The following is an 18,802-nucleotide window of genomic DNA, read 5'->3' on the forward strand; positions in this document are numbered from 1 at the left end:
CTCCTGGGCTCAAGGGATACTCCTGCCTCAGCCTCCCAAAGTGCTGGGATTCCAGGTGTGAGCCACTGTGCCTGGTCCATTATCATGAACATTTAAAAAGACAGATATATTTGCTGCCTTTCTCTGGTTTATTAGTGTGTTTGTTGAGGGAAAAAAATAAGATTTCCTGAGAGAGTTGTAAATTATTAAGAATGGAATATTAACAAAGAATGAAAGTTATATTGAAAAGGTATACTAGATACTACAAAAGCTGGCAGTGAAATAAAAAGACTTTTCAAGTTTCTTCTCAGCATCATGTTTTTTAGTTAAACAAAAAATGAGTTGTGGTGATAGATATGGTAAAGAAGAGAAAATTAGAATATGTTATTATCCTAAATTGTGGCCCTCAAATTAAAATAATGTATTTGACAAAGTTGAAATGAAAATTTCATGTAAATTTAGGATGAGAAAAAAATGAAGAAATATATAGATTCTATGAAATAATTTGTAGTTCCCTGAGGACTAAGAAAAGACATTTAGAAAATCATGGAGTACAATGTGTCATTTAACTACTGCAGACAGTGCTCAGCATCTGTCCAGCAGATGAAGCAAAGGGCAAGGAATCAAGGTCCATTTCTATTTCTGGCATTGATACCTCTGGGCCCTAGAAAAACAGTGTTACCCTGCAGCACTCAGGTCACTCCATTGTTAAGAAAAGACCATGCATATCCTAAATGAATTCTATGCATTATTGTTGATGGCTATAAACCATTTGTAGATTTTAAAAATTGAGGCTACCACAAAAGCAAGGAATGTGATTCTCTCTACATACAATTTACAGAATTAATGAAGAATCGCAATGGTTAGCCAGCAATCAGATATGTACTAGAATATTCTTGTTTGCATTTCAACTCTGCTCATTCTGGAACCCATTGTGTTTCTTTCCAGGCAATGTCCTATAACTTTCACTTTGCATTCAATTTAAATAAAAAAAGTATCTCTAGGATGATTCATTATTTAAACTGTGGTCTTAATACTCTCCCTTGGAAACTGAGGCAGCCATATATGTAAGGCTACAGTTAGGCAAAAAGATAAATAAGTTACATGCTAAAATCCAGAAGTCCAGCTATCAAACATGAATTATATAAAGTTCATCGTCCTTTTTTGTATTGTTTACAAGTTGTTCTTCGGTGGCTTTGAGTGAGACACTAACTTTGTATCTGACTTAGAGTCTTACCTTTCTTCTTTAGAAAAATATAACATAAATGAGGAATTGGAAGACAAACATTATAGATACAAAATATACTTACCTCTCTCTTACAGCCTGATGCACAATATGGAAAATAGTACCTTTTATTTCTACCTACTCTAATTACACATGAGGCATTAAACCAATTCCCAAATAAAAGCAAACATAACTAGTACACACTTTATAGAAGAAATCATTCTCTTCTATTACCTAATAAATAACTTGTAAGAAATTTGATGAGTTGATGTTGCTTAAGGCAATGTATCACGTAACCTTCTTGGGAATTCGCTTCCATAAGCACAATACTCTCATAGTTCTCATCAATTCAATTACATCGAATTACAAGTACATTTTGCATGCATATACATATATACATCTATTATGTACACACACCTTTAAAAAAGCATTGAAGGTAATATATCAATCAGAAGCTCTAGAATATAAAACATAGAAGAAAGGAAGGATTATCTGCAAACACTTGGATGAATTTTGTGCAATGAGCTCAACACAAGACACGTACCCTTAATGGATATTAGCATATTAGAAGAATCTTACTGGCAAAGGGAATAGATTTCTAAAACAAGTCTGCTTTGCAAATGGTCCCTCTCAAATCAATTCCTATAGATACTGTACCTTCCGGAGGGGTTTGAGCTTGGTCTCCATGATGAAGTCATACTTGCAGAGCTCACAGCAGCGTGTATCTGAGCTCTTTATCCACTGGTGGAGGCAGGACTGGTGGACAAAGCGCAGTGTCCCAGTGCAGCGACAGGGTGTGATGAGGGGGCTCTCTTCATCCCCTTCGCAGTGACAGATTCTGTGGAAAGACGCAGCAGCCAGCATGAGATTTCCCAGAGAACATTTCTCGCCTGTGTTGTTTCTGCCCTTGCTTATACCAGGGCTGTTAGAAACAGCAATCTAAGATTCAGAACACTTGGACATTTCACTCCAACTTTAATGCTGGAACCAAATCTATGACCAACACAGATTAAGCATGCCTAACCTGAAAATCCTTAATCTGAAATGCTCCCAAATCCAAAACTTTTTGAGCACCAACACAATGCCGTAAGTAGAAAATTCCATTTAGTCAAAACATAGGTGCACAACCCAGTTTATTCACTACCCCGAAGGGAAAAGTAAAATTACCTTCAGGCTATGTGTACAAGGTATATATGAAACATAAATGAATTCTGTGTTTAGACTTGGGTTGCATCCCCAGGATATCTCATTATGTATGTGCAAATATTGCCAAATCAAAACAAAAACAAAACAATCCCCAATCCAACACACTTCTAGTCCTACCCAAAATATCTCATTACATATATGCAAATATTCCAAAATCCCCCAAAACTGAAATTGGAAACACTTCTAGCTCCAACCATTTTGGAAAAAGAATACTCAACCTGTATTAATTGACTTTTACTTTTGTGGTCATTGCTGGACTCAAATCATGTAATAAGTTGTGCATTACACACCAGCACATCAATAATGCACTGTCATTTCATTCATACATGGAAGTCAATTTTAATAGCACCACTATCGTGCTATGTCTCCAATTTAATCTATTTAATAGGATACTATCTATGGGCTTTCATATATAAAAGTTATGAGTTTTAAGTATTCTAAGGAATATTATAGTTTGGTAAACTTTATTGTGTTACTTCAATAATATCAGATCATAGCATAAAATTTATTAAATATGGTATCTTACCAATGTGGAAAAGTTCTCCAAAAATTTTAAGGTATGATGATGGAATGAAGTTAATACAAGAAGTCTTAGCTTGAAAATATTACAGATATGTTCTTACAAAGATGCACACCTATTTGGTCACAACAAATGGTCTAAACTGTCAATAATCATCATTGTCTAAAAAATCACAAAAATCACTGATCACATAAAATTTGAGTACAGCAAATCTTATTGTTTAAAAATGCTAATAAATACATCTACCAATGAATTGAGTTGAATCAGTTTCTGAACTACTATGAATTCTAGTTTCACAGATTTGCAGTCTAAAATCATTTTATCTCATATTCAGATTTTAAAAAGTAATTTATTTTTCTCTTTGGATAAGACAAGTCTCCCATAACTTTAGCTGGTGAATTCAAATCTTAGCCCTTTAATAATCTGAATGATGTAACCAGCAGTTAGACATTGTTAATAAATTTCATTAGAAATGTTGCTTTAAATTTGTTAGACATAGACACTCATATGTTTATGGTAGCACTATTCACCATAGCAAAGACATAGAATCAATCCAGATGCCCATCAGTGGTGGATTGCATAAAGAAAATGTGGCACGTTTACATCATGGAATACTATGCAGCCATAAAAAGAATGAAGTCATGTCTCTTGCAGAAACATGGATACAGCTGGAGGCCCTTATCCTAAGTGAATTAACACAGAAGCCAGAAAAACAAATACTGCATATGCTCACTTATAAGTAGGAGCTAAATATTGCATACGCAGGGACACAAAGATGGAAACAATAAACACTGGAGATTGTTAAAGTGGGGGAGGGTGGTGGGAAGTAAAGTTTGAAAAACTACCTATGATGTACTATGTTCACTACTTAGGTGAAGGAAACATTAGAAAACCAAACTTCAGCAGCATGCAATACACTCATGTAACAAACCTGCACAGGTAGCCCCTAAATCTAAAACAAAATTTTACAAAATGCAACATGAATGTTCAATGTAACATTTAAACTTAAAAAAAAATCTACATAATTACTTTTTTGACCTGAGTCACAATGGCAGGCTGGAAGAATGTATGAATCATTGCTACTGTTCTTTCCTTTACAGTGTATAAAGTGTATATAGATATAGATATATCAGCTCTCTCCCCAGGGGAAATGAAATGGCTGCTCGCTCAGATAGTGCAGAAAGATACAGGAACTGAAACCCAACGCTCCCCGAGACATCAAAGTAAAACAGTATGACAGAGTACACCAGGATTTTGAATGAATTTCTTAAGTAAAAATAAAGTGAGCAAAAAGGAACACTGCCATCTAAAGTTCCGGGGTGGAAGTGCTGGGATGAGAACACAGGGAAAGTCAATATTAATGTCCCCTTCCCCCGAACCAACTTAGGAAGCAGCCGCGTTGGGTGTAGCACCACATATGAAAGGCCAACGTGTTAAGGGAAAATTAAAAAGTATCTGAGTGCCTATTTTTAATATAAAAACCTGAAATAGCTTCTCTCCAAACCTAGGCCTCAGAAACTGGACTTGTTACATTTTGTATCATGCTCGTTGCCAGTTTAGTGTCATACCATAGATGTTCAGTAGATGTAAATTGAATAGAATTGAATTCAGTCAACAAAATATGACTTATTACAAAAGCAGTCAGTAAAAGTAAATAGAGGCTTCTCTAACACTTAAGTTGTAATATTTATTTTTGGAGCCACTAAAATCTAATGAATTATAGACAATAAGAGTTTGATATTTCTTAACTCCTTGGACATCCATCTCCTGCCTCCACAAAAAGAAAATCTCTTCAACCGGGGGTCAGTAAACTATGACCCAATTCTGTCCACTGCATATTTTTAATCAATAAAGTCTTATGGGAACACAGTCTTACCCACTGGTTTATGTATTGTTTAGAGCTGTATTTGCAGAGTAACAGCAGAGTTGAGTAGTTGCTGCAGAGACCATCTGGCTGTAGAAACTAAAACATTTACTATCTGGCAAATGATTCAATTCAATATTTACAATCTGACCCTTTCAGAAAATGTTCACAGCTCTCTGCTTTAAAGTACACATGTGATTCTGAGTTAAAGACAATGTATTAATATTATTGACAATAATAACAACAAATTTTACAAAATAAATCACTCTCACCTCTGCAGTTAGCAGTAAAACTCAAGTAAAAGTACATAGAGAAACACACAATAAAAATGAAAACCCTGCTTGGCTTGGCATTAATTCCTGTTGCTTCCATGAACAAAATTTCTTATTTGAAAAAAAAAAAAAAACAAAACTGCAGTTAATGCTATCAGATAAATTCATCACTAAAAAAAGATTGTGTCAAATGCTCTATAGGTACGAAAAAGATTTTGCAGCTCTGATTTTTTCATTGACATTGAAAAAGTAATTTATTCATAAACTGCTTTAAATAAAGACCTCGCTGATTACTGAGTTCAAACTGACCTGACCAGTTTACTATCATCCAGCTTCTTATGTCTCATAAAGTCCTTTTTAAAAATTTCTGCTAAAACTACTACCTGAAGCACCACTAACAATATCATTTTCTCATAAAATTAAGGTTATTTCCCATAGGAAAAATCAAAAGCTTGGTTCATTTTTCATTCCCATTTCACATGATTTATTTTTACATATTTTTAGCATTTTGAAATTTTTCCAAATTATCTGGCTCAAGCTGAACCCCAGGAGTCTTTTCAAACCATGTTGAAATTGTTCTAAATGAATTTAAAAGCTAAATATCAACTTCAAATATCTACTAGAAATAAAAATAATGTGATAGTGCCATTAAAGAGAGAATTAAATAATTCCTAAATTGATATATTTCACACAAATCACAATCGCTGAATTATAAATGGAAATACAGTAACGAAAACATGAACACGCTTTTCCAACAGAATAATTGTGTAGAAAAGCTAATTTCAATAATGTAATAAAATTGCATTATGAAATATTCATAATTTGGGTACATTTTTACCTGATGGGAAGTTGGGGCTTGGGAATTGAATGATTCTATAAAATTATTGGTGATCCACATTGGTATCTGTCACCTAGTGACAGTTACAAGCTGAATTCACAGATTTTACTGGCATTTTAGTATTTTACCAGTCTGCTTGCGATCTAATTAGCATATGTTGAGACTTTCACCATTTATGACTGAATAAACTCTTACTTTTACATAATTTCTAGCTATCTGTGAATAGCAGACCACATAATGCTATGCAGCAAATTAAATTTTAGATTTGTGTGTGTGTGTGTGTGTGTGTGTATGCTTCACATCTCTTGCCTTAATGTTTCAGTTTTAAGAAAAGTAGGGTTTATTTTTTGGTCTTACATATCTTCAAATGGTCTTTAGTACTCCCTGTCCCCATCCTTTGCCAAGGTTTCCTGGCACTGGTAGAATTATATTTTTTCTTCATAAGTTTTTTTAAAACTCATCACTTAAAAAAAAAAATCTTTGTGAGGGCCATAGTATTATGCAACTCTAGAACTGTTAAATTCTTTCCCTCAATAGTCATTTCATTCACGTACATTTTCTTGGTTCTTGCTATATGCAAAGAAAATCAGACACCTCAGTGTCTTTCATATCTTCTTCCTTTTCTTCCCCACAACCGTGTCTCTAGTGGCTTTGGATTGTCAATAGAGACACAAAGTATCTTTAAGACTGTGTTCCTTCCATTAGGAAATCATTCTTAAGATATGCAGTTATTCAGATCCTCTTAATATACTGCCACTCTTCAAGAACTCTATCACCAATCATATAAACCCAAATTGCTTCATGTTCTTTTCATATGAGCTTGTACAATTTGAGTTTACCTTACCTATGCAGGCATATTTTCCACGGATCTCTGACATACAACCACAGTAGCATGGTACAGAGTTTAACAGCTAATAAGCTGTGGGTTTTGCCACAAATAAGTTACTGCTGTGCCAAGATCTTGATTCCTGTCAGCTTAGAGAGCAGTTCTGAGGTCTTGAGTGGCTTGTCCATTCACCCTGGTTGACTCACAAATGTTATCATGTTCTGCATGTTGTAAAAAATGTTGGGAGACACCGGTGTGGCTATTGAAAATACAATCAGCATTATATTTGTTGTTCTGCCCATCTATACGTGTTAAATTACTTAATCTCTGTGTTTCAAGTTCATCATCAGTAAAATGGGAGAACAGTGGTCACAGACTGTTAGTAAGAATTAAAGTAAGTGATCAATTAAGTGATAATTATTAATAATCAATTATTTCGTATGATTAATTATTAATTGATGTCACTTAATTGATCACTTAATTTAATCCTTATTAACAGTCTATGACCACTCTTGTCCCATTTTACAGCATAATAGTCTACTAAAAGCAGTATTTTAAAAAAATTAATGGTCAGATGATTATTTCCTGAGTGTATTGCATTCTCTATATTAAAGTCTGTCTCTGAGAATTTCCTCAAGTATGTTCTTCATACCTTTGATATTTTCCCTCCTTTAATAACACCTCATCTAAATTAAGACTCATCTAAATTTCAGACTCACATCCCTAATTAAACAGCCCCTAGTTTTTCCTTCCCTATAATGTTCTCTCCTATTTCTTGAGCTGCCATTGCTCTTAAAGCCTATACCACACAGATAAACAATCTCTGTTGTTTGTTAACTATTTCATTCATGCAAGTTCTGGAATTATGAGCTGAATAAATTCATGTTTAATAATTTTGTGGAGGCAGGATCTTTCTGTGAATTTGTATTGATATTCAGAGTAATTTAAGTTATGAGAATGTTAAGAAGTCAGGATAAAGATGGCAAAGCACTAGACCATAATGGACTGGCTTTCATTAAGCTTCTATTTAAACATTTACAGAGCATAGACCAAAAAAAGCCAGCTTAGTCAGAAGATATGGCAATTTTCAGAAGTTGTTACCAATGACCAGTGTTTTGTTTATGTTTGGGGAAAACTCACTTATAGTGAAAGTGAGAAATGTGTGATCCTTTTATATACCATGAACTCTTTAATTTGCATTTAAGGAACTAAACTGAGGTGTAACAATTTTATACCCTATCTGAGCAACAGAGGAAGTCAAGCAAACTGATCTGCAGTAGAAAGGAGAAGTAACATACTTCATAAACAGAGAACAAGATGGACAGTAGTTAATGTCATTCCGACTAACAGCTGTTTCCAGTTACTCTTACTGACATGGAGCCAGCATGCATTTTTGGACTTAAAACAAAAAGGTGTTATAAGCCAGATTTATAAGGTTTCCTTAACAAAAATGAAGATAAATATCCTAAGCCATCATTCAGCCTGAGATTTAAAATACCTTGAAAACTCAAGTTAAAAATACAGTTATGACATAAGAATAAAAATATTTTACCAACAGATATCATTTTTGCAATCATAAGTTTCATCATTCTGAATATGTACTCTTTTTTACATCTGCAGATGAGTAACAGTTCTTCATACATATGAGATTTTTAAAAAGTGTTTTGTTTTCTCAAAGGAATATTTTCAACTCAAAAAAGTTGCTACATAGCATGATTTCCTGAGTTTAATTTCATGCCCTAATTTGTCACCACTGACTTGGTCAAAACCTCAGACCATCTGCACAGAGCTGTAGGGAATGATCAACAACAAAGACAATGACATGGCAATGTCCCTAGCTTTCCTAACTCTATTCCTGGAGTTGATCCAAGAGTTGCAAGTAATCAGCCACATTTTTTTTTTTTTTCCCCACCAGACATCACAGTGATGGAAAACAGCAGAGAAGAAGATAATGATCACCTTGCTTGGTCAATAATGAAAGCAGAGGAGACCAAGTATTATTTGAATTCATAGACATTGAATTCTGAAATGGATTGGGAAGGTGCTCTTGGAATTGCTTCCCCTGGGCGTCTCATCCCCTCTGGAGATGGTTCGATGCCACTGATACTAGGACTTTAAATTCTGCTTGGGACTGAGGATTCCCACTGAGATTCTATTCTCATCTAGCCTAGTGATTCAGTCTCATAGTGGGCCAGAGGCTCTTTGAAGACTTTCTGAGAGGTCTCCATGGGCTCTTGAAACACATTAGATTCCCCCATTCCCTCTATTGATGTGTGTAGCCCTAGGAGTCCCAGTCAGTGTATCTAGCAATAGAACAGATCTTTCTTATTTATCTTAAGATCAGTTCAGACTGTCCAAATCCTCCAAATCAGGAGAAATGAAAAGCTGGATTGTGTCTTTTAGGATAATCCCTTCCCTGTTAACCATCGCTTTACTGCCCTCTCTATACTCACTGGTTAGCTCAGAGGACCATGTATTTCTGCATAAAGGAAATGAGTTTCCCCAGTGCCATTTATCTTTCCAGATCCTACCTTACAATTTTGATGACTTGTAGATAAGTAAATAGATAATATATATTGAACGAATATCCGAAGGTTATGATTTTCTCTACGTTTGCATATGTCATAAATATTCATTTTATATCAGCTTTGAGATCTTTTTGGGTATATTTGTAAGACTGACAAAATTAAACTAGAGATATTTCTAAGCAAGTGTGCTTAAAGTTATTAGGCTAAATTTTTGTTAGCTGCATACATTGAAGTAAAACGGCAAAACAAAGGGACAGATAATAAAAACTCATTTTGCTTTAATATGTAGATATAATCAAAGAAATATATGTGGTCAGATACAGAAGAAGGCTTTCATATATACATAATAACAGAGCTATTGGAAAAATTATGCAGTTATAACCTTTTAGTCTTTTTCTTTTCTGCATGTGGCAGAAATTCTTAATTCAAACTGATTTTCTGATCTTTTTCTCTTTTGTGATGGCTAAGTCTTTGAATTTTTGTAAGCTCATCCTCAACCATGACTTCCTTTCAATTTTGTCCACTCATTAATCTTATCTGGCTGAGCATTACATCAAAGAAAGTCTCAAGTTGCCACGGATAATTGACAAAGCAGGCACTTTATTTACAGATAACCAAAAATGCATTGAATTGGAAATACGCCTTTGCATATGAATTCTTCCAGAAAGGCAAGTAAGTGAAAAACACTGATGTTTTACAGCAGTTCCAACCACATTGAGTGAAGAATGATCAATTTTTATTCATTTATTCACTCGTTCATTCATTCAGTCAACAAATAATTTGTTGCATATGTATATATGCAAGGTTTTATAAGGTTCTATGATGAATATAAAGATGAATTAGTTTCAGTCTTTTTCCTTTAAGAAGTTTATACTATGACAGTTTATGCATCACACAACTGCAAAATTAGGCAGGATACATTTAAAATGGGATGTGTGCCATGTCAAGTGCTGTTATATGCAAAGGAGAGAAAGATCATCTCGGATCTGGGGCCAGGGGAGGGTGGTTAAAGTTTAATGGAAGGTGTGGCATGGGAATTGGAATTGAAGCTAGGTTAGAGTCATGGCAGATGGAGAAGGATGTTGGTAGAATACACTAGGCATAGAAGATGTTTTCAGCCAACACTTACAAGTAGGATTGACTGGGTAATTTGGTAACATTATGTGGCCAAGTATGAAAAGAGCATGAAAGTTCTTACTCCAACTAAATACAATATTTAGTACATATTTTGTATATTTATTTATTATATACAATGGATACCACATTATTATATAATAATATAATTAATAATACAATTATTTTAGTAGTGAGATATCATGCTGAAAAACAAAGATTACACAGAGCCTTGTATTTCCCTCAGCCAGTGCCAACACACACACACACACACACACACACACATACACACACACACAAACACACACACAAACTAATTTTAATTGTATTTGCTTGGAGTAGGAACCCACCACATAATTTGAATAAAAAATTAAGATTGGCCGGGCGCGGTGGCTCAAGCCTGTAATCCCAGCACTTTGGGAGGCCGAGACGGGTGGATCACGAGGTCAGGAGATGGAGACCATCCTGGCTAACACGGTGAAACCCCGTCTCTACTAAAAATACAAAAACTAGCCGGGCGAGGTGGCGGGCGCCTGTAGTCCCAGCTACTCGGGAGGCTGAGGCAGGAGAATGGCGTAAACCTGGGAGGCGGAGCTTGCAGTGAGCTGAGATCTGGCCACTGCACTCCAGTCCCGGCGACAAAGCAAGACTCCATCTCAAAAAAAAAAAAAAAAAAAAAAAAAAAAATTAAGATTATGTTAAAAAAAATGGGCAAAGGAACTGAAAAGACGTTTCTCTAAAGAAGACATACAGCTTTGTGTATGGTCAACAGCTATATAGAAAGGTGTTCAAAATCACTAATCATCAGGGAAATGCAAATCAGAGTCACAGTGAAATGTTACCTCACACCCATCAGAATACGTGTGTGTATCAAAACACACACACACACACACACACACCCAGATCCAAACAAGATAAATGCTCCTGAGAATGTGGAGAAGTTGGAACCCTCGGACACTGTTAGGAATAAAAACGGTGCAGCTGCTATGGAAAACTGCGTGGACGTTTTTCAAAGAATTAAAAATAGAAATACCATATGAGTGAGCAATCCCACTTCTAAGTATCCAGAAGAATCGAAATCGGGACCTCAGATAGGTATCTGAACTCCCATGTTCATTGCAGCATTATTGACAAGAGTGAAGCTATGGAAACAACCTCAATGTCCATCAGTTTATCAATAAAGAAAATGTGGTATAAGCCGGGTGAGTGGCTCATGCCTGTAAACTCAGCGCTTTGGAAGGCCGAGGCAGGAGGATTGCTTGACCTCAGTTTGAGACCGACCTGGGTAACACAGTGAGACCCTGTCTTCACTAAAAGTAAAAAAATAAAATAAAATTAGCAGAGTGTGGTGTCATGTGCCTGTAGTCCCAGCTACTTGGGAGGCCGAGGCAGGAAGATTGCCTAAGCCTGAGAGATTGCAGTTGCTGTAAGCTACGATCATGCCACTGCACTCCATCCTGGGCAACATAGTAAGACCCTGTCTCCAAAAAATGTAGTATATATACACAATGAACTATTATTCAGCCTTAAATAAAGAAGGAAATACTGCCATTTGCTACAGGATTGGCTGTTCATTGGATGAAACTTGAGGAAATTATGCCAAATGAAATAAACCACTCACAGAAGGATAAATATCACACACTACAACTTATATGAAATGTATAAAATAGTCAAACACAAAGAAACAGGGAGTAGAATAGTGGCTGCCAAAAGCTGGGGAGAGGGGAAAATGGGAAGTTGTTATTCCATGGAAGTAATTTTTGATTACGCAAGATGATGATTCAATTCTAGAGATCTGCTGTACAACACTGTGCCTATAGTTAACAGTAAATACTGTACTCCACACTTAAATTTATTAAAAGGGTAAATCTCCTGTTAAGTGTTTTTTTAACCACAATAAAGATAAATAAACTATTTGCCCATAAAAAGTAAAATTATTAGAAGGATTAATTTGGCATGTTAGATTAGCAAGAAAAGGGAGAACAGGGAGAGACTATTACAATAGTCAAAGTCAGTAACAATGAGAACAAAAGCTAGTGTCATAGTGTGAGAATGAAATGGAAAAAGAGAACAGATATTTTATAAACTAGAATTGGTAGAACTTAGGCATCAATTTGGGAAAAGGAAAGGGGACGAGCTATGGAGGAAGAGAGCAAAGGATGGACCAAGCTGACTTTAGGCTTTCGATTAAGCTCCTGGGGATAGATGCTCAAGAGTCATCTATTGACTGGGTGCTGATGGCTCACACCTGAAATCTCAGCACTTTGGGAGGCCGAGGTAGGGAGATCACAAGGTCAAGAGATTAAGACCAGCCTGGCCAACATTGTGAAATCCCATCTCTACTAAAAATACAAAAATTAGCCAGGAGAGGTGGCATGCGCCTGTAATCCTAGCTGCTTGGGAGGCTGAGGCAGGAGAATCACTTGAACCCAGGAGGCGGAGGTTGCAGGGAGCTGAAATTGCACAACTGCACTCCAGCCTGGGTGACAGTGTGAGACTCTGTCTCAAAAAAAAAACAACAAAAAAAGAACAGTCATCTATTTACAGGGCCTCTGAGCATTTGCCTCCACAATTACCACTTGAAAACAATCATGCTCATAATTTGATTTTTGACTTAGTTACTTAGCATGGAGACAGTAGTCTTGAAAAGGATAAGGAAGTAGTCCAAACTTTCTCAGAGCTGCTACTCTGTTGGGTTTGAGATAGTTCAATGAATAATCATATTTAAAAGGATATTTCTCAAAATAGCAATAAAATTACAAATATATAATTTGTTAGGTTGGTGCAAAAATAATTGCAGTTTTGCCATTACTTTTGCACCAATCTAATAAAATGTGGTTCCTTCCTCTTTCTAATTTACATTTTTCCAGTGTGTAGGGAATCCAGAATGATTCTTACATAACTTAGTTACCCCAATTATTATTATTATTTTTTGAGACGGAGTCTTGCTCTGTCGCCTAGGCTGGAGTGCAGTGGTGCAATCTCGGCTCACTGCAATCTCTGCCTCCTGGGTTCAAAAGATTCTCCTGTCTCAGTTTCCAGAGTAGCTGGGATTACAGGCACGTGCCACCACACCCGGCTAATTTTTGTATTTTATTTGTAGAGACGGGGTTTCACTATGTTGGCCAGGCTGGTCTCAAACTCTTGACCTCAGGTGATCCGCCCTTCTCGGCTTTCCAAAGCGCCGGTATTAGAGGCATAAGCCACCACGCCTGGCCCTTTCCCAATTATTTACCTTTCAAATAGGACAAAATATAATTTTCTGGAACCAAATGAAAATGCCTTACAAAAATGAAATTACAAAAGCTTATTTATTCAGAATCCTGACAGAATGGAATTTCCAGTTAGGCAAAACCACTGAGACTTTTTTCTGATACCTTTCATTCTCCAAAAGCTGTGTATGAAGTGTAAACTCTGTCATTGAGCGATACAATGCAAAACACAGTATAATCTTAATTTAAAAATTACATTCATGGAAAAAAGTTACAAGGAAACATCAAAATCAAAATAGTGATGCTGCAGTTAAGTTTATATTAAAATGGTAGTTTTCTCTGTTTTTAAATTTTATTTCTAGTAACTACAAACTACTCTAATAATCAACACAAATATTAAAATACAGAGATTGTATTTTTCTAATTCTACTTCACTTTTTTCTCATTCTTTAATTAATAGATTCATGAATAAATTTGATAGAGTTATATATCTCAACAATTTGGAAACATGCCATGAGTTATCAGTAGATACTGAGTTGGGTCTAGTTCCCTTCCTGTCCAGCTTCCGGAGTAACTTTTGTAGCATTTTGTTTCCAAGGTAACCAAAAGACTTCTACATACTGTCATTTATGTTTTTACAGAAATATAAACTTGCAGGTGCCAACCCTACAATTAATTTTATATCCCAATATACTTAGTCATTGCAAGGACAGAAAAGTATTTTCTGCTCTCCTCCTCCATCAGATACACTGATATTCTAGGAATATGTTGTATTATCTGAATTTTAAGTATATAAAATATATTTCATGTCAGCTATGGTATACATCTATACTCTGCAAGTGTGTGCATTTAGACATTCTATTTAAGTATGTGAGATTCTGCTACAGTTTCCCAGAAGATAAAACTAGTTTACCCTATCATCTGCCATTGAAAGCCGAGATTGCACCACTGCACTCCAGCCTAGGTGACAGAGCAAGACTCTGTCTCAAATAATAATAATAATAATAATAATAATAATAATTGAGGTCATTAAATGATGTAAGAATCATTCTGGATTCCCTATACACTGGGAAAATGTAAATTAGAGGAAGGAACCACGTTTTATTTGATTGGTGCAAAAGTAATGGCAAAACTGCATCATTTGCATTTTCAAATCCCTGCATTTGTAGGTTTGTTTGACTTTTCTCAACGCTCATCACTGTCTGTTGAGCCTTTTGCAATGTCTGTCCTTCATTTTGTCTCCTTGTCCTTTTATCATCTTTTGACCTTTATCCTGCTTGGTCAAAATTTTTCATTATGAAGTACAGTCATGCCATGCGTCCCTTAATGACAGGGATATGTTCTGAGAAATGCCTCGTTAGAAATTCCATCATTGTGTGAACATTTCAGAGTGAACATACACAAACCTGATGGTGTAGCCTACTCCACACCTAGTCTACCTGGTAGAGCCTGTTGGTCCCAAGCTACAAACCTGTACCATATGTTGCTGTACTGAATACTGTGGACAGCTGTAACACAACAATAAGTATTTGAGCAACTAAACATAGAAAAGGTACAGTAATGACAGGTGTAAAAAGCTGTATACCTGTATAGGGCACTTACCATGAAAGGAGCTTACAGAACTGGAAGTTGTTCTGGATGAGTCAGTGAGTGATGGGTGAGTGGCTGTGAAGGTTTAGGACCTTACTGTACACTACTTTAGACTTTATAAACACTGTACACTTGGATACACTCAATTTATAAAAAATATTTTTCTTCTTTCAGTAATAAGTTCACCTTGGCTTACTTTAACTTTTTTATTTTATAAACTTTTTAATGTTTTTAAACTTTTTGACTCTTTTGTCATAACACTTAGCTTAAAACAGAAATAAATTGTTTAGCTGTTGAAAAAATTTACTTTCTTTCTATACTTATTTTACGAGCTTTTTCTATTTAAAATTTTTTTGGCTGGGCGTGGTGGTTCATGCCTGTAATCCCAGCACTTTGGGAGGCCGAGGCGGGTGCATTGCCTGAGGTCAAGAGTTCAGGACCAGCCTGGTCAACATGACGAAACCCCGTCTCTACTAAAAATACAAGAAATTAGCTGGGTGTGGTGGCGGGTGCCTGTAATCCCAGCTACTTGCGAGGCTGAAGCAGGGAGAATCACTTGAACCCAGGAGGTGGAGGTTGCAGTGAGCTGAGACCGCACCACTGTACTCCAGCCTGGGCAACAGAGTGAGACTCTGTCTCAAAAAAACTATATATATATATACACACATATATATATATATATTTTTAATTTTACTTTTTAAGCTTTTAAAGTTAAAAACAAAGACAAAAACATACACGTTAGCCTAGACCTACACATATATGCAGTCTGTCCTTAATCAAAATACACATACATGCACACACAATATACACATATACACACACACACATATGTGCGTACTTAGTATGTCAAATAATTTTTTAACAGAAGCTCAGCAAACACAAATGCTCACCTCCTTTATTTTGCTTTGTGTTTTTACTGCCCTTTCACAGATTTGTTAGGTTCCTTTTCCCTAAAGCCCTCTACCTATCCCCATGCACAGTGAACACACTCTATTGCAATTGATTGTTTTCTTATCTGTATTCTCTACTTCAGTGGTTTCCAAACTTTACCATGCATCAGACTCACATGGGGGGTCAGTTAAAACCTAGATGGGTAGGTCCCACTCCCAGCAGTTCTGATTCAATAGGTCTGGATTGGGGCCTCATAATTTGCATGTTTAAAAACTTCGGAGGTGATTCTGATGCTACTAGTCTAGGGACTCTACTTAGAGAATCATGGATTTAGAGCTTCCCCCGCAAAGTGTCCTTTGAAAATGAATTGCAATTTTCCATACCAATGAGAAATTTGAGGTCATTCCAAGATGAAGACTGTTGAAAGCTACTGTATTTTTTACTTCCATCAATAAGTGTGTCAAGTTTGAGAACCACTGTCCTATATTTTAGATGGCTTCAGGAGCTGAAGCAAAATAAATTTGTACCAGTTGCTAGCCCCCAGGTTTCTTTTACGGTGTGTCTAAATTATAAGAGACACACTCAAGCAGACCTCTTGTTCCATATATATTTTTGCTATATATATATATACACACACACACACACACACACACACACACATACACACACACACACACATACACACATATCTTCTGGGCATCAATTTGTTCACTTCAGATTAGGCTAAAAGTCAGTGGTTCTCAGCTTTCGGTTGCTCATTAAAATTATCTGGCATGCTTCTAAAAATGTAGCCATGCTGAAGCACCACTTCCAAGCCATCTGGAGGGAATCCTGGCAGCATTAAAAACAAATTCCCAGGTGAGTGTAACATGCAGCCTAGGTTGAGAACCACTTGGTGAGATGATGTCTCTGGGCTTTTCTAGCTCTAACCGGTGGAGTTTTGAGACTGTGGAATGCTGATTGGAACAAGGAATTCTCTGATGTGCGGGGCATTTTGACAGTATATATGGCTTCTATTTCATTCTGGTTATGATTATTTTTTCCTTATTCCTCTTTTTATTTTTTTCCATTTGACCCTCTTACTGTGTGGCAAAACATTTTAATTTGGTTACACCCCCAGAGAGTCATGATCTAATTTAGATAAAAGAGTTTCTAAAATAAAGACATCAGAATTTGTTAAAGTGGGCCTCAGAGGGGCCGAATAAGAACAAGCTGGTAAAAATCAGGCAGAACATGGAGAGGTTTTGATTAGCACTTGTTGGGTAACCTTCAGGGAAAGAAGAAAGTTCTCAGTTTAATGTCGACACTAAAATTTATCGCCAAACACAGACACTTCTGAATTATGACATCTTCAGTTCTGCATAAACCTGGAAGTGAATGAAGGAGAACTAATATGCTCCTGGAGTGCTTGTATCTGACAGAGGTGGGAAGGAGGATACTGTGCTGTGTGTAGGGCTGTCAGGGTGCTAAGAGCAAAAGACAGCTCACTGAGGTCTCTGCAGGGGCATTTTAATTTTTGAACCAAATTAGATACCAGTATTTAAATTTACCTACTTAAATACCAACTGCAGAAGATCTGAAATAAATATACAACTACTCTGCAATAGTTATAGGGAAGATGATAACCTAACTGTGGTAATTAGAAATGGAGAAAATGTTCAAGCTACATATAAATTCTCAGCTATATATCCTGATTTGGTAGCAGCAAACACTATACCCAGCATTCATGTTTATACACACAATGTTTATTTTCTGTTTGTATAAATGTATAGGGGATCTAAATTTAATGCACACACAATAGTTTTAAAAATGAATTGTATGTGTGAGAAAAGAGAGAAGGTGTTTCTTTTTTTTTTTTTTTTTAAGACAGGAGGAATTTCGTATTGCTAAACAGATACAAATTCATTAAAGGAAGCACATAGTTCAATATAACTGTGATTCTGGACACATATTGTTCTTAAATTAAGGAGTAAACAAACTCTATCTAATTCATAATCCTTCCTCTTCAATATTTTGCACTTCTATATGATTGGATATTCAACAAACTAGAAATTATCAAGGAAAAGATAAATGTAGCACAATATAGCCTCATAACATGTAAATACTGACCCATATCTGAATGAGCATCATACTTCTATCTCTTTTTGCTTGAAATTTTCTGAGATTAGAAAATTCCTGGTTGATACTCAAATCTACTTTAATATGGTTTTTTAAGCAAGAAAATGTCTATTTTTCTTAGTTTCTATCTAAAGGCACCACTTGTTAAATAATTGGCCTTCAGAATACATGCTATTTCTAAAAATTGGAGTCACATGTTTAGCTAAATTAGAAACTAATTAATCAATCCATTTGGTTTTGGTCATGTAAGATAATTTGCCAGTCAAGATAATCAGTATTATTGATGATACTGTCATTTCATCCCTGGAAAGATTATCTCCCAAACTGAAAACAACCAGAAAAAAAAAAACCTGCTAAGAACAAGGCATATCCTTAAAATATATAAAGAAAAGACAAAATGCCATTTCTATAATTTTTTCAAGTTATTTTTCATAAGTTGTGTGTGTGTCAGTGTCTTAATTCATTTCTTATCCATTCAAAGTACAAATTACTGAGCTAAAATGCTGTATAAAATAATACTAAACATTTATAACATAAAATGCGGTGTCATAAAAAATTTTTCTTCTCTTTGTTGGAGAAATGCTTACTCTGTAAAGCACAGTAGCATAGGGTATATCTGA

General features: G+C 35.7%; 1 protein-coding gene across 5 annotated transcripts in view; it reads right to left on the bottom strand.

Annotated features, from left to right (window-relative positions):
- Positions 1 to 18,802, bottom strand: part of MARCHF1 (membrane associated ring-CH-type finger 1) — an 867,095-nt gene that overhangs the window by 68,259 nt on the left and 780,034 nt on the right. For all 5 annotated transcript variants that reach the window (XM_033215596.1, XM_033215593.1, XM_033215591.1 and 2 more), the window contains one exon: positions 1,862 to 2,042. In XM_033215596.1, the coding sequence (XP_033071487.1) occupies positions 1,862 to 2,042 (181 nt within the window). The remainder of the gene's footprint in view (positions 1 to 1,861; positions 2,043 to 18,802) is intronic.

The sequence above is a fragment of the Trachypithecus francoisi genome, unplaced genomic scaffold (genome assembly GCF_009764315.1).
Source record: "Trachypithecus francoisi isolate TF-2019V2 unplaced genomic scaffold, Tfra_2.0 Lachesis_group1, whole genome shotgun sequence".
Classification (NCBI taxonomy): Eukaryota; Metazoa; Chordata; class Mammalia; order Primates; family Cercopithecidae; genus Trachypithecus; species Trachypithecus francoisi.